This window comes from Polypterus senegalus, chromosome 2 (assembly GCF_016835505.1).
Source record: "Polypterus senegalus isolate Bchr_013 chromosome 2, ASM1683550v1, whole genome shotgun sequence".
Lineage (NCBI taxonomy): Eukaryota > Metazoa > Chordata > Cladistia > Polypteriformes > Polypteridae > Polypterus > Polypterus senegalus.
Genome location: NC_053155.1, coordinates 21,340,134 through 21,362,959, shown reverse-complemented (window position 1 = coordinate 21,362,959; position 22,826 = coordinate 21,340,134). Strand labels below are relative to the sequence as shown.

General features: G+C 41.6%; 1 protein-coding gene across 2 annotated transcripts in view; it reads right to left on the bottom strand.

Moving 5' to 3' along the window:
• Positions 1–2,402: 2,402 nt before the first annotated feature.
• LOC120522827 (chloride intracellular channel protein 4) overlaps positions 2,403–22,826 on the bottom strand; it is a 77,394-nt gene continuing 56,970 nt past the window's right edge. For both annotated transcript variants that reach the window (XM_039743509.1, XM_039743511.1), the window contains exons 4-6: positions 21,070–21,176; positions 13,188–13,369; positions 2,403–9,445 (exon numbers count right to left, since the gene is read on the bottom strand). In XM_039743509.1, coding sequence (XP_039599443.1) covers positions 9,284–9,445; positions 13,188–13,369; positions 21,070–21,176 — 451 coding nt within the window. In that variant the 3' untranslated portion in view covers positions 2,403–9,283. The remainder of the gene's footprint in view (positions 9,446–13,187; positions 13,370–21,069; positions 21,177–22,826) is intronic.

Sequence of the window (22,826 nt, the reverse complement as noted above, 5' to 3'; positions counted from 1 at the left end):
TCCTTGTGGTGCTCCAGCGTTGCACACACAGTCCTTGTGTCTCACAAACTGGGATCTTTCTGACAGACAGAGAGTCCATTATCAGGACCCCCATAGGCTCACCCACCTGCGGATCTCTGAGTTGACCCCTTAACAGGGATGGCAGGGTGGTACTGAAGGTGCTGGAGAAATCAAGTCACATCATCCTCACAGGGCGCCCAGCTTTGTCCGGGTGAGAGGAGCATACAGATAACAGCAGACCCCCCAGTCCAGTCTTTGTCCAGTCTGACCAGCATGTGACACATCACAACCCTCCAGGGACACGATAAACAAGAACACACGTAAACGTCCATCCATCCATCCATCCATTTTCCAACCCGCTGAATCCAAATACAGGGTCACGGGGGTCTGCTGGACCCAATCCCAGCCAACACAGGGCACAAGGCAGGAACCAATCCTGGGCAGGGCGCCAACCCACCGCAGGACACACACACACACACACACACACAGACTTACTAGGGCCAATTTTTAGAATCACCAAACCACCTAACCTGCACGTCTTTGGACTGTGGGAGGAAACCGGAGCACCACATTTTATTTGATAGAAAAGACAAAGTGGCAGCTTGGCGGAGCTTCCGGGACATAAAGACAAGACGACGCCACTCCCGAGTGGGTGTGTAATGTTATTTAATAGGCAATTTGCTTGTTAAACACAGTATCATCATAAGAAGAGTAAACTACTTGTGTAAAATATCATTTTCTTTTGCACTGTACAAGCTATCAAATATTCATGACTAAATGTTTGATTCATTGCCATTACATGGCACAATGCTTGAGAAAAATTGACCCTCAGCCCCCGTTTATCGATGTGACACAGCAGTGCACTGCTATCAAAACTATCCACCCCCTTTCACATTTTATTATTATAAAACATGAAATCAAAATTGGCTTTTTTGACACTGACAAATAGAAAAAGACGCTTTAATGTCAAAGTGACAACAGATTTCCACAAAGTGGTCTAAACTGATTATAAATATAAAGCATAAAATAAGCATTGAGCCCCTTTTAATAGGACATCTCTAAATCCTCACAGTTGTGGCCCACCGGTTTTTAGAAAGTCCCAGAATTAGTTCAATGGAGATCATCTGCCTGGGGTGTCACATGATTGTCATTTAAATGCACCTAAATGTGGTCAGTCAGTTGGGTGGGCTAACCTACACAATGAAGACAAAAGACATCACCAAGTAACTCCTTGAACAGCCCACCTCAGGGGATGGAGACCAGGACATATCCAAGTGACTGAATATCCAGTTCAATTAGTTATAAAGAAATGGAAAGAGTGCAGCAGAGCTGGAAATCTGCCCAGAGCTGGCCGTCCACAAAAACTGAAGAAGACGAGCGAGGCAGGCCAGCAAGAAACCTTTTAGAACTCTGAAGGAGTTACAAGCTACAGCAGCTCAGACAGCAGGAACTGTGCAGACAACAAGAGCTTCAGCAGTTGCAGCTTTATGGAGCGGGACAAAGAGATAACAAAGCACACAGGACATCTCAGCAGATGGGAGACCCTGAAGTCAGCTGGGAGAAGGTTTGGTGGTCTGATAAGACCAAATCTGAGCTTTTAGGCCTTCAGCCTAAATATCATATCCAAACATGACACAGATTTTTAATAACACCCCATCTCCACTGGGAAGCATCAGGCTGTGGGGTTCAACTTCCTAGCTCTGCTGAGGTAAGCAGTACCACGATGGGACGAGAGGAGTCGCTCATGTTAATGGTTTCTCCCCTTCCACGCACAGCTCTGAGAAACCACCAGGAATGGGCAACTGACCCGACCGCACCACCTGGAGCACCAGCCCCATCTTTCCAGACAGGGCTCTATAAAAGCCCAACAGTCCCCAGAAGAGGTTGTCTGCTTTAAGGACCTGACCTGGGGCTGGAGAAAGCACCTGCAAAATACCCAAACCTCCATAAGAGGAACTTTATGCTGCTGAGCTGACCAAACACTCCGTGATTTCTGTGATTGGTGCCATCAAGCACAATTTTGGTTTACTATTTTGTGCCTGCTTGGTGCCCCCGACATTTTGAAGTGGCTCGTGCAATTCTGTCCACACTTTGGGCTCTGTCGGTGTTGCCAGCTCCAATTGGGCTAATTATGATTGTCATCAGAAGAAAAAAAAAAAGTTTTTTTGGGGGTGTTTTTTTTTTGGGCTACTTTTTTAAAAACAAGGTGGTATTTTGGGCTATTTTTCAACACCCCTCCATTGCATTTTTAGCATGTTTCTCATCCATCTAGCACCTCTTCCCCTACTATTTGTACTTGTATATGTTCTCTCCGAGGGGGATACTGCCCACCCCCACCCTGCAATATCTCTGAAGGGACACACAAGACCCCAGATTTTGATGGAATGTTCCAAAGCCTTTCGCTCTGACACCACCCCCTACTTTCTGGTGTGCATCATTTTGTCTACTTCAGATATTGGACTATTTGTTTCTTTGGCAAATTCGCTGTTTTTAAGCTATCTTTGGGCTATACATAGACCTGACAAACGTGGTGGCCATGTAGCCATACAGCCCCCAGTGGTCAATGAGGAAACAAGCCTGTCATGTTTACATGTGAATGTGCGACCTTTTCAGCCGGTTTCCTCATTGATGCCCCTGAACTTACAAGAGTGTAAAAGGAGCCAGAGCAGGATACACACGCAAGATCAGAAAGACGAAACAATGGAGAATGAAAGGATTTGACAACAAGGGATTTCTTTTTTGACAACAAAGAGGACAATTGGGGCGAGCAACCCGGTGAAATGGACAGACAGGTGGACAGGAGTCAGTCCTGCGGTGAGTGAGAAGAACCGCACTCGTGGGGTTAGGGTCACTCCTGCTGAACAACCAAGGAGTGATGAAAGGACTTCAGAAGACCATCCTACAGACCCAAGTGTGATGATGGAGTTAGGTTTGGTCCCCCCCAGTGGTGACTGACTCTGATGGCTGGGGATCAAGCCAATTTAAAGGGGTTGACTGTGCTTGCCGGTGTCTCAGGTCAAGTGGGTGGGGGGCTTAGAAGATTCAGTGAGACATGAAAGCTTAAAAGAGTGAGAGGTGCACCCACCCTTATTCTTCTGGTTTTAATCTTTTTGTATTACGTATTGATTATTTATTAACCAATTTTAAATTCCGTGAGAAGATCACTTGTTTTTACTATGGATCATTTGTAGCAAGCCAACATAGCTATACAGCGGGTTTATTTTCTGGACACTATATTTATAGGGTCTGAAGGATGATAAAGAAATATCTCTTCAGGCGTTATTGTGGACGACTAAGTCTGGGAGGATCCTGCCTGGTATGGATTCCAGTTGCCTAGAGCAGGCATTATGTTGCTATGACGACCTAAGCAGGAATGGACATTTTTTAAAGAGGATGGCTAACCCGAGACAGAAAAAAATGAGGGACAGAAGCAGAAGGCAAGGAGTTTGGCTATCTGCACCTAAGAAGACAGCGCGATCAAACTTCACCCAGGGACGTCTGCTATTTGTGGGTGACCACCCAGAAGATAGAAACAGTGAGGCGAATCCCCGAGAAGAGGCAAGGGTGCAGTATATGGACCTGTGGTTCTCCGGATGCTCCCGTTGGTGAGTCGGACTCGTGTTTTTAAATTCTTCGGGATAGCATGAAGGCATCCGTATTCACCTGAGGTTCGCAGGATTCATCTGGATTCATCGCCGTTGCACACAGACTATGTTTAATCCTTCTCTATTTGATTTCCTTTTCTTTGTTGTGTGTTTCATACTGGGGGATTAAGATTTGGCTGCTGGGGGATAGGGAGGCTGTGGTGAAAAAGGGATCACTAACGAGCACCCATCCTGGATCCTACACTTGCTTATTTAATTAATCTAACTTCCACTTAACTAATTACAGTATTGGCGGGCACGGAGAGCAGGGAAGAGGGGAGGAGAGGGGTCGATTACTGAATATTTTTTAATGCTAATATATCTTTCGAACGTCGTCCACTTCCCTCTCGGGTGGTGAAGCATACTGATCACTCCCCTTATTGGGCGATTGTTACACATTTATTGCCTTATTTGCTTATTGACTAGACTTGGCCCCATATTTTGTTTTGAACATGGAATATTTGAATAAACTGCACCAAGCACTTTGTTTTGCACCAACATCCATTGAGATGTGTCCTCATTGCTGTAGTCCAATTTGGTACAGGACTATTAATGTTCAGGTGCAAGGAGGGATGATGGGAGCTGTGGGCAACCCAGATGTCATCACTCACTTAGGAGCTGCCAGAGGATGGTGTGGAATGTTTTGGAAATAGTGGATAACAATGAACACATATGGAATAATAATTGGATAATTTATATGCTGAACGTTCTTGAAGCCCTGCACTTTTTGGACCCTTGTTTTGTTTATTTGTTTTAATAAAACCACTGAGCACTTTGCACCGTTCCCTTGCTTCGTGTGGTGTCCTCCTTTGCTGAGCTCATCCCTCGGAAAGGTTATTGGAGCCAACCCGTGCCGTCACAAACCTTTGGATAAGAGTTGTGTTCCAGCAAGACAGGAAGAAGCCTAAGCCTACAGTCAAAGCTACACAGGAAAGGCTTCAGAACAACAATGTGGATATCCAAGAGTGGCCAAGTAGGAATCCAGGGCTCGTAGTTATCAAGTGTCACAAAGTAGGAGAACAGTCCTAACCTGGCCGGAAAATCTCAAGAGTCCACAAATTCCTATTCAAAGGAGTAGGATTAAAAGCATTTGATCAATTTTCCTAATTTAGGATTCTACTCCACCAGCTTCACCAGCGTTTAGGAGGCAAGTAAGTGGTCCTCACTCACTAGAAGCTGCCAGAGGATGGTGTTGAATGTTTTGGAAATGGTGGACAACAATGAACGCGTGAAGAGATGGAATAATATTACGTTACGTGATCGCTCCAGTTACACGTAGAAGGCATGCGCTGTCAGCTGAAATGAAAGTGTTGGTAACGTTACGTGTAAAATGCAGAGGTTCAATGGAGATGATGTGGATGTGTCATCACTAACCATTTCTTGAATTTTCCTCCAAACTTTGAACATCCTTGCAGATTCAGACATTTCCCCACCACTCCAAGTAAGGTCATGTTAAAGCGAGCTGCATTCTTACAAATCGCTGGTTCTGTTGGAGTTGTTGGTGGGATTGTTGGCAAACACATGACGATCAATAATAATGGATAAGCACACAGATGTGAATTGCAAGTGATATCACAGAATCAGCGCACAGAGGGGTTCATGGATGCAGCTTGTACTGTAGCAGGAGGCATACCACCTTGAAAGTAGGTGGGGCTGGATGGGTGATTGACTGTAAAATGTCGCACAGGTACACGGATCTTCACATTCTATAAACTGCGACCACTGGAGCCACTCTTGTCCTCGTGTTCCACATGCCTCTGGCTTCAATTTCAAGGTCTTTATACTTGACAATATTGTCTCGCATTACATTTTACAACGTTGAAGAAGGAAGGCACACACTTCCCGGGGCGTTAGATAGATAGAGCTTCACAGAAGAATAGGGATGGACAATAGAGAGGAATGGCAGGTAGGACACTGGAATAGTGAGTACGCCTTCACCAACAACACAATAATGGCCTTGACTACATTCAGTGAAACTGTTACTTTACGAGGCATTTTCCATGGCCATAACTGCATGAAGGAGAATCATTTGAATCGTCCATTTTCTAAACATATTTTCTGAGCAGGACCACGGGGATTCTGGACTCTATCCCAGCAAGCATAGCTCACTAGGCAGGAACAGCCCCTGGTTTATTTGTTGTTTTTAAAAAAGACACATGTGTTATCAGACTTAACTCTCGTCAGGGGTGACTGATGGTTTCCTCTGTTTTAACACACAGACGTCATTTGCTGGGGTGAGTGTCTTGGTCTTTCCATCTTGGTGCTCATCACAGTATTACTCTTGATGTTCGCAAACTGGCAACAATTACATGTAGCTTAGTGCATATTTCCTCTTTTTTCCTCTTCTTCTTTTACTACTACTTTGAATATAATTATTATTGTCATCACCACCCTCTTCTCAGCACACTCACATACGCTGGGGCATTAACCAGTGGTCAACCAGACCTCTCAGGCTTTGAACTCAGCTTGTTGTTCAGCTGACGACTCGTCAAAGAATGCGGGCCGTATTGAAGAGTGCAATCTTCTGGATCTCCTTCACGCTGACTCTACATGGGAGTTTGTCCTGCTTCTTTTGCAACCCGGTCTTGATGTGCCTATGACCACCGGAGCCACTCTTGTCCTCGTGTTCCACATGCATCTGGCTTTGATCTCAAGGTCTTCATTCTTGATGATCTTCTCTGCCTCCTTGCTCAGGATGGTGTTGTCTGATCCAGGATCGTCACATCGATTAAGACACAAGACTTGCTCTTCTTGTCGTGGAACACCATGTCCGGCCAATTGGCAGTGATGGTACAGTCTGTGGGAATGGTCTTGTCCCACAAGATGACACATCTCCGGTGTCAAAGGTCACATCTGGTTGTCTGTTGTCAGAATACCCAGCTGTTGGCATAATGTCCAGTGCAGGTACATACTGACCTTGTTGTGACGTTCAAGATATTCCTCCAGGGCCAGGACACAGCATTGGGACACAAAGTGACTGATGGTCTCCTCAGCTTCACCACATAGATGGCATTGGCTGTTGACTGGTGTGGCTATGATATACTTCTGGTGGTGCTGGGTGTTCAAGCCCTGATCCTGAGCGGCTGTGATGAGGATTTCAGTTTCACCATTGAGATTTGCACTTCAAAGCCACGCACACGTCAGGTCCATGTCAAGGTGTGTGGCCTGTCGAGGTTGTTGCAGAACTGGCCATGTAATGGCTTCTACTTGTTGTGCTGCTTTCTCGTCTCCGTGATCTTGGGCTGGAGTAACTGTTTTGTTTCTTCACTGCGATTGCTAGTGGTCTTGTACTAACTATACCTTTTTATTTTAATCTCGTGAGCTGTCTTCACAGTGGACTTGTGGTGTTGAAGCAAAAGTCGTAGTAGCCACCTACCGGTGTACTCAAGATACTCACGCAGACGGATAATCGCAACCTTCTCCACCTAAATCAGTTCCAAAAGTCCTCGGCCTCCTAAATGTCGTGAGATGTAGAGACGCTCGATGCCTACTTTTGGATGTAGATGGCTGTGCATCGTGAGGAGTTTTATGGTCTTTCAGTCCATGGCTTTTAGCTCCAAAGAGGACCACAAGATGATGCTAGAGCTGTATAGGTCGACAGGTACACCCAGACTATTTATAGCTGAGATCTTATTCCGTGAACTGAGCTCTGTCTTGAGGACAAGTCCCACTTGACGACAGTACTCCTTGGTCAGCTTGGACTTGATGTTGTCACTCTCGTCAGTGCCAAGGTACTTGAATGCCTCGCCTGGTTCTAGGTTCTCGATGGTCTCCTTGTTGTTCATCACTACGTCAGGTGCTGCTTGTCAAGGCTGAACTCCATCCATGTGTTGCACTGAACCGCTAGACCAGGACCAGTGCTGCTTTGTGTGTAGAGCTTCCGGTCATCCATGTATAAGCAAGTGGATGATCGCTGGCTTGTCTCGATTTCGTTCGGCACTTGTTCTCACCTGAAAATGCTGCTAAGAGGTATCATGGCAGTGCAAAACAAAACAGGGGATACAGGGAACCACCTTGGAAAATTACCTTGCTTGATGTGTATCTCGTTCAACTGGATGAAAATGCTGCTGTAAGACAGATCTACCGTGGTTCACTACATTCTCCTTGCACTCTCCAAGAATCAATTGATGACCGGACTGATGACTCGGTAGAGCTTCAGGCGCAGTGGCAAACTATCAAAGGCCTTCTTGCAGTCTATCCATGTCGTGATCAGATGCTTCGTAATAATTTTGGGATCACCATCTTGTTGATGAGGAGCAAGTCCTTGAATTTTCAGATTACTTGACAGGAACCTTTCTACTGCTCCGGGTGTGAATTGTTGCTGAAGAAGAGATCACAGAGACTGACCATGACCACTTTGGACAGTATCAGCAGGCATGTGATCAGGTGCTAATTCTTTGAATTCTTGCTGCTTTTACCCCTAAAGAGTAGGACCATAATACACATGGCGATCCAGTCAATCATCAGGTGAGGCTCATGGAGCACGTTGTTCAACGCTCTCATGAGTTGGCTGTAGGCAGTCGTGAACTTCTTGAGCCAGAAATTCTGAGCCTTGTCTGGATCAAGCACCTTCCAGTTGCTGGTCCTGTTGATTCAAGCCAGCAACTCCACTGACTGAGAACTGGTGCTTATGATTATTATTAATATTATTATTAATATTATCTTTGTGGTGAAGCCTTAGCATTAGTGCCCTAGAACATCATCATGAGTACTATTTTGCAGCTTGGGGTGCAAATCGTGACATTGTTCATTCTTAACGTCAATTCCTATTCCTCGCTGGGAGTGCACATAGGATGCTTCATAACTTCTCATGTCCTACTCTGAGGCTGGACAAAGTCTTATCCTTATTTCTAGGTGTAACATTGAGATGCTTGATAAATACAGGCCCAGATCTCAATCCAGTTAAGTATTTGTGGCTGGACATGACAAAGGCTGCCCACTCATGACCACCGTGCAGACTAATCAAGCTTGAGTAGTTTTGTAAAGAAGAATGGACAAAATTGGCCGTGTGGAGATGTGCAAAGCTGAAAGGGACTGACAGACCTGAGCACCCAGACTCCGAACTGTCATGGCAGCCAAAGGGGCATCGATGAAATAATGACCTGTAGGGGGCGATCAATCATTTTGTATTTTATATTTGTAACTCATTTGGACCACTTTGCAGAGATCTGTTTGACATCAAAATGTCTTTTTCTGTTGATCAGTGTCAAAAAAGATTAAAAAAACGTTGATGTCATGTTGTATATGAATACAATGTGAAAACTTTGAGGGAGTGAATATTTTTTATAGACACTGTATTTAAAATGATTAACATTAAACAAGTGGAATAGAATTGAGCCGGAGCAGTCGGGCAGACGCATTCTTTGGTGAGAATCTTTGTTAAGCAAGCTCTGCTTGGAAACCACTAAAAGGTGAAGGTTGTGTAATCCCAGAGTGTGAAGAGTTGGCTGTGATGCCCAGTGCCATCCTGACTTCCTGTAGCTAAACCAGCTTTGCCATCATGATGGTGAACAAAAACTTTAGACTCCATTTGGGCCTCACCATCTCTCCTCAACAGATCGGTCATTTTGTTTTCAGGCTGGACCCTGACTGCATTTCACCCACCCGAACCCATGCCAAAAGTCTGGACATGTTATCTGTTACTTGATTTTCTTTGCCACATGCAGGTAAGCCAGTTCAATCTCTCGTTCAGCCGGATACGTGTTTGTGAACTCGGGCCTTTGGTACGCATTGGTCAGATACCTCCAAATTCCAGTCATCTCTTTGGGAATTTCAAAATTACGATACTTCTTGGCAACAATCTGGAAAAAAAAATGAAAAGTAAGTAGTCGGCTTCATCAAATATGTTTAGAGCTTGGATATCACATATAGATGCACCTGTAAGCAGGCATTGCCAGAAAAGAAGTTTTCAAGAATCACCACATGAGGGCACGAGAATCCACACCAAGTGTACGATGACCAGGCAGCTGAAAAAGTGGACTTGAAACACAGCTGAAGGGTTAATGAACTCCACTGAGCTGAACGGGACCACTGACTCTAACTGACCTGTCAGCGCCCCCACTATAGGAACTGGGGTGCAATCTAGGCCGAATGTGGAGTTCTTTCCTTTTGGATTCATTTTGAAGCATATTGGTGTATTTGCTATGCCATTCTTATTTGTTTGATTAAATTACATTCTGTTGGAATGTTGTGTCCTCAAATAAAAGAGGAGAACAAAAAAACAGAAATACAATACCAGGATTTAGGATTGGCTGCTCTTTGTTATGTGGTGTTTTTTGGTTTAATCAATCTGTACTTCACACTGTTCCATTGTCTGGTCTCTGTATTCATTTCTTCAATTGTTGGCAATGTAGCTTTGGTCCCTTTTCTCTTCTTTGCTTATGCACTATATATATATATATATATATATCATGTCACACGTGCGATTAGGGGGCCGCGTAAGGACCTAAACTGTAGCATGAAAGTGCATGCCAGAAGGGATTGGCGGGGGACTAACCTCTCTCTCTTTATTTCTGCAGAAAGAAAGACGCACCACCACCATGAATCTGCCATGTTTACCTGACCACACATCACCACTTCCGCCTTCCCTCTGTTGACCTCTGATGACTTCATCAATACCAGAATCCATCTTGGTTCCTTCCCAGCATTCATCTCCCTTCATTTTGGTCCCTCACCATAAATCTTCCCCCATTCTGGCAGTCTCTGTTAGATGAACTACTTCTGTACAAATCTACTTTGGCTCATTGTCTACAGTATACGGGTCCGGAAAACCCCAAACCTTAAAGTCTTATTTCTACTATATTTATATATTCATTGCATTCATAGTCTGAGTCCCAACCTGAATTGTGTGGGTGGCTACCTACCAGGTAACACTTGTGGTTGGTTTGCCATTTGGCAAACATCCACCACGGGGCCCTCTTCAGTTGTGAGAAGCAGATCATGGAATGTTGCATAGTTTACGGTCAAATAATGCAAAGAGTACGCGACACGTGTTTCACCCTCATTTGGGCTCATCAGGCGTACACACTCTACTGCTCCCCTCTTGGGGATCGAACCTCAGACGTCAGCGACAAAGCCCCTTTACGCTGCACCACGGCGTGTAGTTCGTTTATTTGACAATCTGTAGGTCCGGTGTAATTATATTTATTGCATTCGTAGTCTGAGTCCTGACCTGAATTGTGTGGGCAGACCAACCACAAGACACCAGGTCGGGACTCAGACTACGAATGCAATGAATGTAATTACTATATATATATATATATATATATATATATATATATATATATTGTCACACACGTGTGAGTAGGAGGCAGCTAAAGGGCTTGAGTAACTGTAATACTACATTAGACCAGCGGGTGGCGGAGTGTGCTGACTGTCTCTCTCAGTCTCTTACAGGCCATTCCCGGGAAATCCTGTCAGGTTCTGGCACCTCTGATGACATCACTCTGATGACGTTTATTCATTACCGGTGCAACTGCAGGCTCACAGCACTGCAGCGGCTCGCTGCCGAAGCAAATCCGAGTTGATCGCGGCCACGCTATAAGTGCCTGTCATCGATGGGTGATACAAAGAACATTATAAATGCAGGGAACAGGATTACTTGGCTACAACCTTGCCTGATTGCTGTATCTATGTATGTATGCTGTATCTACAATAAATAACTGTGCTGTTCCTGTTTCCTACTAAATAAAAGTTAGTTTTGCTAAAGTACTGAGACTCAGCCTCGTGTTTTAGGGGGCAAGACAGGGACTCACATTTCACTATATATATATATACATATTTTTTTTTATATATATATATATATATATATATATATATATATATATATATATATATATATATATATATATATATATATATATATATATCTGTATTGCTGTCCCTCCTCTGTTCTTTGCTTATGTTTATTGTCTGGGTGCTAATTCTGCGCCAGTCCAGGCCTATTTAATGTTTCATCGTTTTAGATTACTGCTAATTTTGCTCTGGTCCCTAGTAAGTTTTGTCTTGTTGGCACTCCTTTGTGTCTCGCTTCTCTTTATTGTATTGTTGGTGATTTCAGTGGTGAGTCTCTTGGCTGTGTAATATCACTTTTTTTTTTTTTGTATGGGTGGTAATTTTGCCCCCACCCTGTTTCTTGTGTCTTTAATGTTACATGTTTTTTTTTTATTATTATTGGCGATTTTACCCCTGCATGTCTTATATTTGGTGGTGCAGTGGTAGCTCTGCTGCCTCGCCATGAGGACACCACTGTGGGCCAACATCCCCAGTCCTCCCTAAATGGGATTTGCATGTTCCTCTAGCGTCTTTGTAGGTTCCCAGTCCATTGGCCATCCTAAACTGGCTCTTGTCTGTATGTCTGTCTGTCCTGTGATGGACTGGGCCCCCTCTTTAGGGTTTACTCCCTGCCTTACGCCTCATTCTAGCAGGGATGGGCTCTAGTGGATCCCCACAACTCTGTTCGGGAGTGTCTAATATTTTCATTTTTTTGTATTGCCAAGAATTAGTTGCTCCTTTTTGTCTCATGTAACTTTATTGTATTCTTGAGGAGGTTAAAAAGGCAGAGCTGCTAAAATGGGGTCTCTTGTCCTTGCTGGTGATAAAGAAGTTACAGTATATTAAGCAAAATCAGCAAATCATAGCACTTTCCTTTTGTCCTAGTCTCATGTCTGTCGAATGTTATTTTTATTTTTTTTGCTTGTTTGTTTTGTTGGTAATTTTGCCTCGGCCTTTTCTCTCTTCTTTACTTGTATTTTTGTGTTGTTGTCCCCTCTCTTTTGGTCATTTTCTCGATTCCTCCTGTCTGCTGTAAGATGCTATTCGGAGGAGCCCACCTGATTTCCATCGTTCTTTTTGTTTATGGTTTATTGTTCACCGCCTTAGCCACTGAGCTCAGAAAACCCCCCAACAGACTTCACAAGGACAGTGCAGGAGGTTAGAGGCTGAAGCCATGCAGGCCACTGGTGTTGTGAGGCCACAGCTCTGGGCCGCCATTAAATAATTTATACACAGAAATGGCCAAATTGGCACCAAATCAGTACCAGCCATTATGGCAGTTCAAGTATGGACTGCTTTAGTGAAAATGGCCACCAGAACCTACCTATGAAAGGTGCTGTAATTTGCTGATTTTGCTTAATATAACTTATTATCATCAGCACGGACATTTTAGCAGCTCTGCCTTATACACTTCCTCAAGCAATCATTTAGTGCTTAGGACAACCCCTGCTGGTCTGTTTGCAGCACCGTAAGCCTATTCTGGCAGCACTAGACACAAACCCCGGGTGGGATGCCAGTCCATCACAAGATGCCCTGGCACACTTGACTAGAATAGCCCAGCTGGTAACTTGAGACCAGGCGGGTAAGCTGACAACTGAACTGGAAACCTTAGAGGTTGTGGTGTTAACTGCTAAGTCACCCTGTGCCACTGAAGCCCCTGTTAATTAATTAATTATTATTAATAATAATTATAATATTTATGTATTTATTTCTTTGCTGCAAAACTAAAACTTTTGGGAGTACCAGCATTTAGTCCTTTCAAACAGGCACCTTGATGATGTGCAGTTTGGGGAGAAGGTTACAGTCGGCCAACGTCAGCTCGTCTCCATCCAGGTATCTCCTCTTGGACACAGAAAGCTCCTCCATGCTGTCAGCGTCAATTTCTTCAGGTAGAGGGGTGACCAGGTAATCATCCAGCTTCCGTAATGCCCTCAGTAGAGCCTTCTCCAGATCTGCAGATAGATGAAAACAACTAGCATTACTGAAAAAGAGTGGCATTTACAGGCAACGCCAAGTGACGGTGCCAGCGGGCAAAGGCAACTCATCTCAGCTACACACTGGTCAGTAAAACAGGTGAAGCTGAGCCATTAACTTTCTGACTCCCCTGGTCTTCATTTACAGTCGTGAACGGGTTGGAGTGCACGCTGGCAGAACTGGGTGTAAGGCAGGAACCGGGTGGGATGCCAGTCAGCAGCAGGGCACCAAACACACAACACAAATACAGCCTGTCTTTTTGCCTGAAGCCTTTTAAATTTTTCAAAGCTCCTTGTTTGTTATTTAAAGCACCTTGTCATGGTCTGCACTACGTGAATGAACACTGACTAATAAATGGAGTGTGCTTCGGAACACAAAAAGGAGGAGAGTTGAGGTATTTTACAGAAATAGCAAGCCTCTCACATTCCACGTGGCAACTGTGACATCTACTTACTGGATTACCACCTACGTGTCTTCCTAACTTCTCTTCAGTTTGCTCTCCTTCACTTCCAATTTTTTATTCTCTGATAGGGTGGCCAAAACACATTGCCTTTCTCTCTGACCTCCCTTTTGCCAAACTGGTTTCACTGGTAGTGCATTTGGCACGCTTTATTCTCAGGGTTTTTCAGAATACGTTAGGGGCCTCCCGCTTCACTCGCATTCCCACCAATTCCGTCTTTATCGGGATAATTTGTGCCAATCGTTGACACTGAAGGTCATCTGCTTGACTCATGTCATTCTGCTATTAACACTTTACTGCTCTGCAGTTGTCTTCACTACTGCTAAACTGTTGCCCCCTAGTAAGTAGTCAAGACCCTCTTGTCTGGCCTTGACCCTCCGTCTTTTTAAGTATGAAAGAACTTCAAGATTTTACTGCCATCTGCAGAGCTCGTGGCCTTTAGAGGCTGACAAGCCCTCCACCAGGTCAAGGTGGGAATCAAGAAAGGGACCAGGCAATCAAACTGCGATAATAATAATAATAATAGTAATAATAACAATAGTAATAGTAACCATAGTAATAATAATAATAACAATAATAATAGTAACAACTAGCTGACGCCCACCAGTGTAAAAATAGGAACAGTGAGAAAGGAATTCAGAAATCAAGAAGAAAGACGCAGTTGTGAATAGGTGTTTGGTAGCCTGAAGGAGGAATAGGAATTGAGAAATGCCGTGTCGGATGGGACCGGGTTTGAAGAGGAAGCAGGACGAACCAGAAGAGAAATATATAAAAGATAACAACTACAACAACAATAATAATAATTATAGTAATAATAATAATTTTATTGTTACCAAGCTCTCCACCATGCTAAGGTAGCAATCAAGTGAAGGATCAGGAAAAAAATGCTAATAATAAATAATAATAATAATAATAATAATTTTATTGTTACAAACTCTCCATCATCTCAAGCTTGCAGTCAGGGAAGGGACCAGGCAATCAAACAGCGACAATAATAATAATAGTAATAATAATAATTATAACCATGGTAATAATAATAGTAACAACAGTAATAACAATAATGATGATAATAACAATAATAATAATAACAATAGTAACAATAACAACTACAACAACAATAATAATTATAATAATAATAATAATAATAATATAATAATTTTATTGTTACCAAACTCTCCATCATCTGAAGCTGGCAATCAAGGGAGGGACCAGGCAATCAGACAGTGATAATAATAATAATAATAATAATAATAATAATAATAATAATAATTTTATTGTTATTGTCAGTGCCACACATTCTATTGCAGATTCCACTTAAAACTTTTTCGTTTGTATTTATAGCTTTAAGAATGTCCAATTTAGTTGATTTTGCTTTTGTTTTCAATACTACTTTTTAGACTTTGCGTTTTGTCTTTTATACTTTCTCGTATATAAAGTACTAGCAGAATACCTGCGCTTCGTAGTGGAGAAGTAGTGTGTTAAAGAAGTTATGAAAAAGAAAAGGAAAAATTTTAAAAATAATGTAACATGATTGTTTATGTAATTGTTTTGTCATTGATATGAGTGTTGCTGTCATATATATATATATATATATATATATATATATATATATATATATATATATATATATATATATATATATATATATACAGTGGAACCTCGAGATACAAGTTTAATTTGTTCCAGCACTGAGCTTGTATAGCGAATTTTTCGTATCTAGAACAAACTTCCCCATTGAAAATAATGGAAATCCAGTTAATCCGTTCCGCACCCCCAAAAATATCAACATAAAAATCAATTTTCCTAACAAATAACACTGATAAATAATATATACAAGTGGAACCTCGGTTTGCAAGTAACTTGATTTATGAGTGTTTTGCAAGACAAGCTAAATTTTTTAACCAATTTTGACTTGATAAAACAAGCGATGTCTTGCAATACAAGTATTATGGATACACTTTGTCTGCTGAGCATCATGTGAGCATAACTGAGCTGATGGTTCTTCTCTCTCGTGTTCATCTCTCTCTCCTTATCTCTCTCGCTTGCACACGCGTCTCTCTCTCTCTCTCTCTCTCTCCTTATCTCTCTCTCTTTCTCTCTCTCTCGCTCTCCTTATCTTGCTCGCTCGCGCACGCGTCTCTCTCTTTCTCCCCATCTCTCTCGCTCTCTCTCCTCTTGAGGGCAATCGTCTCCTATTCTCCGTCTGCATGTCCGCACTATTTTTGGATACGCTTATACAGCGAACTGCTACAGCGAAACAATGGAATCACAAGCGCACAAACGCGTAGATCCTCACGCTACGGGAGAACAAGGAACACTGAGTGAGCTGACGGGCTGACAGCATCAGCTTGGGTGAATCCCCGAGTCAAGGTGGATCGGGAAACGCGTCACACATAACCACAGCCTGGCTCGTGGCTCGTTCACGAGCCAATGCTCGTATTTAGATCCGAATTTTTCGCTCATACTTTCCTATTATCTTGAATTTCTCGTATACAGAGGTGATCATATCTAGAGGTTCCACTGTATATATATATATATATATATATATATATATATATATATATATATATATATATATATATATATACACACACACATATAAATATTTATAAATAAACATATATACATATAAACATATCTACATATACACATATCCACACATACACATATCTATAGGTATATACATATACACATCTACATATATATACACACACACACACACATACATTATGCATACTACATACATACTATACATATATAGCAAAATACCCTCGCTTTGCAGCGGAGAAGTAGTGTGTTAAAGAAGTAATGAAAAAGAAAAGGAAACATTTTGAAAATAACGTAACATGACTGTCAATATACAGTATTTGTTTTGTGAGTGTTACTGAGTGTTGCTGTCATCAAGGATTTGATTATCATTATTTCTTTCAATCAGGTTCGTATTTGTAGGATGTGTTGTGTTCAAGTTACATTCCGTGTTTGTCAATCGTTGTAAAGATGACAGGTTTCATTCATCGATTCGTTTCTTACTGCATCAATAAACAGCTCGTCTTCCTCTTTATCTGAGACCTGACACACTGCATGTACGGATTTTTTTTTTACACTGTCTTCCTTTAGCGTGAGATTGACTTTTTCCACCCCACGGCTGTATTTAATGCTAGCTAAGACCCGGCACTTAAAAGTTTCTCTCGCAGTTTCGCTGAGTTTGTGCCAAACACCACCCTGACCATCTCATCTTCCTCTGCATAAGCACAGTCCTTCACCCGTGAATATTTTCCGGCAGTGTTTGCATTGGATTGCCGCTGACGGACGGCCTTATATGGGCAGGCACTAAATTACGTATGAGGCGTAACTCCGCCTCCCACGGGCATTGAGCAAAAGTCTATTATAGTATATGGATGAAAAAATAGGTCACAGTTATGACCATTATGCGTAGAATTTCGAAATGAAACCTGCCCAACTTTTGTAAGTAAGCTGTAAGGAATGAGCCTGCCAAATTTCAGCTTTCTACCTACACGGGAAGTTGGAGAATTAGTGATGAGTCAGTGAGTGAGTGAGTGAGTGAGTGAGTGAGTGAGGGCTTTGCCTTTTATTTATATATATATATATATATATATATATATATATATATATATATATATATATATATATATATATATATATATATAACTGATCAGCCATTGGCCTCGCTCACTGAGTGCAAGGGAAAAAAATAAAATGTAGTCTATAAGTTATTAAACAGTAAAACAGTAACGTTTTAAGAAGTAAAGATACATTGAGCACTACTGGAGTGGTTTCGGGTAAGCTACATTTTAAAGACGGTGTAACACAACAGGTAAGTAGTACTAACAGCAGCTAAAATGTATATGGATCATCTCTCGGTAGTTGATCCCTTTTGAAAGGCGCTACACGATGGCTGTGGTATAGAAATTAAATTTTCTATGTGAACGTCCAAATTTCTACCTGTGGTAATGTGCCTTACCGGCATTACCAGCAATTAAATGAAAATCATTTTTCTGTCTTCTGCAGTGTTAAGAGAGAAAGGCTTTGGTTGGGGATAAAAGGAAAAAAGGTGTAAAGAAAGGAAAGTTGCCTTTTTCTTTAATATAGTGTAGAGAGAGGTCTTCGCTGACGATATGAGCATCTCGGTGGGTGTCGTGTAGACTGGAGAGACGGCCCTGCCATTTACTTCTCCGGGATGGCACTGTCGGCCCTCCACTCCTGTGCGTGTCTTCATAATCGTATGCGTGTAAAAGAAAGTGTGAAGCGGCTTAATATTAGTTTCCCGCGGTCTAGAAATGGGATCCCGTGTTTACAGTTGTCTGGGCTATAGCTCATGGGAAGGGGAAAAAAAATTAAAAGTGTTTACTTTCGCTTAAGGCAGAAGCTTAGTCAGCGTCTCAAAGGCCGGCACAGCTACACATGCGCATGCGCCAACTGCCCGACTTTTGTAGTATTTTTGCAGTGCAGGAAACGCCACTTTTTGCAGACACGTTCACGTTAGCAAAACTCTCCGCACTCTTTAGCGGTCTTGCTTTCTCTGCGCACTGCGCTCATAGTCAGTTCACGTGAGCCACTCAGAGTACATGCATCGAAGCTTCTGAGCGGTGCCTGTGCTATCTCGTGCGATCTTGCGATGTCCACGGCATTATTTAATGTTAGCTAAGACCCGGCACTTAAAAGTTTCTCGGTACAGTAAGTTTAACTCCGTTACAAACTGATCCAAAGTCTCGTTTATACCTCGTGTCTTCTCATTAAACTTGTATCTTGCGAATAAAGTATTCGGCATTTTTCTTCAGCGCTCTTTGGGGGCTCTTCCTTCTTTTCTAGGTACTGCGGTCACAGTCAGTTCACGTGATTACGTGGAAGGCGTGATGATGTCACACACAGCTCCGCCCCCCCCCCACAGCCATCGAGCTAACGTCCATTACAGTATATGGAGAAAAATAGGTTCCAGTTATGACCATTACGCGTAGAATTTCGAAATGAAACCTGTTTAACTATTGTAAGTAAGCTGTAAGGAATGAGCCTGCCAAATTTCAGCCTTCTACCTACACGGGAAGTTGGAGAATTAGTGATGAGTCAGTCAGTCAGTGAGGGCTTTACCTTTTATTAGTATAGATAGGGAAAATATTGTAATTGTCCAAAAATTCCATTTCGGGATTTTGAAGAATCTCAACGTTTTAGACCTCCCCGAGTTTGATTTACTTTCTTGTAGGGAAAGTATTTTAATCTTCTAAAAAATTGACATTGAGATTTTGATGAATCCTGATGTTTTACACCTCTCTAAGTCCGATTTACATTCTTGTACTGAAAGTATTAGAATCCTCCAAAAATTCCATTTTTGAGATTTTGATGAATCTTGATGTTTTAGACCTCCCTGAGTCTGAAAATACCAGTTTTTGGAATTATGTCTGTGTGTGTGTGTATGTAAACTCAATAACTTGAGTACACTTTCACTTGGGTCAACCAAATTTCTATCTATCTTCCTAGATTTCTATCGACTTTTGAGCTATTTCTGCTAACCGGAAGTGGTATTTACCTGAAACGTTTCCCAAAAAATATTCAAAATTTGATCATTTCACATCATAATATGGTAAAGCACCACATTCTAAGCATTTTCGGTCACTTTAAATTTTTTCGTGATAATCGTAGAGAAAAGCCAAGCAAAATGACACCTTTTATTGGCTAACTAAAAAGATTACAATATGCAAGCTTTCGAGGCAACTCAGGCCCCTAATCTTGCCTGAAGAAGGGGCCTGAGTTGCCTCGAACTTGCATATGTAATCTTTAGTTAGCCAATAAAAGTGTCATTTTGCAACTTTCTACATTCATAATGGCTAACACGGTACAACAACCTAGTACTTCGTGATAATCGAAATTTTCCATTAGACGTTCAACTGGTAATACATACAGTACATATTTGAGAAAGTTTTTTGCGTTACATAAATGAAATTTTGTGTCCAAGTATTAGATTATACACATTGCTAAAGTCTGTTGCAACTTTTGACCCACTTCCACTTACTGAAAGTGGTAATTTACTGGAATTGCTCACCAAAATAAAATTATCATAGCAATTTTTTTAGTATGCAGCTGCAGAGTCCGATTTATTCAATTTCACTTTTATAATAATTGTTCAATATATTATTCATTTGATTTGTTGTTGATGGTTCTTTAATATACAGAACATAAAAATACAATCATTGTCTTGTGGTTTACTCCTCAAATATCCATCTCATTATCTGAGTATATGAGAGTTGAGGGGAGACCACTCCCAATTTTTTTTTTGGATTAAAGGAATATTCCAGCAAAAAAATGATTTTTGAGAAGAATCAGATACATGTTTAATGTTGTATTTTTATGAAGAACAGAGATGACAAAGATTTTATCACAATAGGCTTCTAGGGAGAACCAGCACTGAACACAATCATGGACGCCAGGAGGAGAACACGGTCTCCTTAAATACCACCTGAATGTGACATCACAACACTCAGCTGCCTGCCATCAGGTGATGGCAATGGGGATGCATTGCTATCCACAAAACAGCTGGCAAGTCTATGAACAATCTACAAGAGGGCAGTGGCCACAGTAAAAAAAAAAGAAATGACTAGAAATCACACGGACCTCCGCTCTCTCCAAGATCATTCCCAGTTGTTCACGAGTACGTGATTGACTCATACAATTTGCTTCATGTTTAACACGTGTCTCTTTGTATTTCTGCCACATCAGTTGATTCTGAAAAAGACGCAAATCCAGATAACACTGCACCAGTGGTTCATGAATATGACAGACAGACAGACACAACCCTTACCAGTTTTTATAAATGGATAATGAAATGACACAGTGATAGAAAGCGTGACATGTTACATGTTTGTTAGCAAATGAAAGTAAGAGTTTCACTCCCCTCTGCACATGTGACAATAACAACAACATTTATTTAGACAGCACATTTTAATACAAAAAAAAATAACAACTTTGTAGTCCTGTAATAAGAAAATAATAATACTTCCCATGCCTGCAAAATAAAGGAATGAATGGAAAACAAAAAAATCACAGCAGAATCACACTTAGCTGCCCCAATATGGCGTAGTTGGCAGGATACACATCAGAACTGCACTTCAAACCAGTTCATTTGATTATTGTGCCAAGCTAAGCTCACGTGTTGCCATAGTGAAAATAAAAGAATAAAAAGAGTAGAGAGTGGGGAGCGACACTTACTGTCATGGACATCCTTTCGGGTATTTTTGACATACGCAGAGAATTTTGCAAAAACGTCATTTCCAGCGGAATTGGACTCAGGATGGGTCGCTGTTAGTTTAGGATATCTATAACAAAATAAGATAAAAACTAGAAGTTACTTAAAAAGGGCAAAACAGATTAGCAGATATTTTTGTGAAGAGTCGATCAGGAGATGGGATATGAGCCATAAGAGGAGCCAATACTGGGAGATCAGAAATTTACAAGTCAAAACAGATTGTCAGTAACTGGTAATGCAGAAACTCATCAGGTGACGTCTTTGTCATAATGATAAAAATAAACAAAAATATAATGGACAAGCATACCGTGTTTCCCCGAAAATAAGGCAGGGTCTTATATTAATTTTTGCTCCAAAAGATGATACACTAGGGCTTATTTTCGGGGGATATCATATATTTATTCAGGGACAACAATCTACATTTATCCAAATACAGTCATGTCATCTTCTGGAATATCGTCATAACTCTCCACATTCAAACCTTGAATTTCAGCCTGAATTTCTTGCTCCTCCAGCCGCTTTGCAGATTGATGTGCGTGCTTCGATGTTTGATGAATGGTTCCATGTGGTGAAGCAAAATGCAGACACACAAATGCATCCGTGGTGTTTTGATATTCAAGCGTTTTATATTCCCGATTGTAATGACACAATACGTTTTAAAAAGTCTCACATACCATCAGAATGTACGGCGGCGTATTTGAGCCACAGAGAAAAAAAAAATAAGGACATAATAAAAATGTCTATTTTGTGATTAAAGCGGAAATTTCGGCTTTAACCTCGAAATGTCCACTTTAACCTCGTAGTTTTCTTTATCATTAAAGCAGACCGTCGTAACCGTCATCTTAAAACCGACTCAATTGTTGACAGGAACGGCAAGCAGCATCACCACACAGAACACATTACATTTTTAATATTCAGGGCTCTCCACATTTAGAATTGTTAGATTTATACTTGATATCACTTTCATGATGAATTGCATTAAAAATATGTATTTTACATTTTACAGATAAATCGTTAACTTTGTTTAAATAATGAATACTGCTGATAGTTATACACATATGGGGTGGCACGGTGGCAGATTGGTAGTGCTGCTGTCTCACAGGGAGTCACGTCTTTTGTGATCCCTGCCTGGAGTTTGCATGTTTTTCCTGGTGGGTGTCCGCAGTTTGCTCAGTTTTCCATCCAAAGACATGAAGGTTTGGGGATTTGATGAAGCTACAATGACGTTAGTGTATGTGTGTGTGCTTGTGTTCACCTTGCGATGAGCTGATGCCCCGTCCAGGGATTTTGTTTCTGTCTTGCGCCAATGCTTGCTGGAATGGGCACATCCTCGAATTGATGGATGTAATCATTAAACATCCTTTTCAGAGATATTGTGGTGTCCTTGGAATTTAATGGATGTTTAGGGCACACGCGTCACATCTTGTGAAGTATAAACCTGGCCTTAGGTGCCTTACTTTTCAACTGATGATCTTGACTAGGGCTTATTTTTGGAGTCGGGTTTATATTATAGAGCAGCATGAAAATCATGCTAGGGATTATTTTCGGTGTAGGTCTTATTTTCAGGGAAACACGGTAGTAACATAATATCATTTAAAAATAACAACAAAAAAGCCCAAACCCTAGATGGCATCTGTCGTTCTGCTGATCGATATTGTACCTACTGTGGCAGGCCAGAGAACAAAGGACCCGTAAATGAGCTCATTATTTCCAGTGAAAC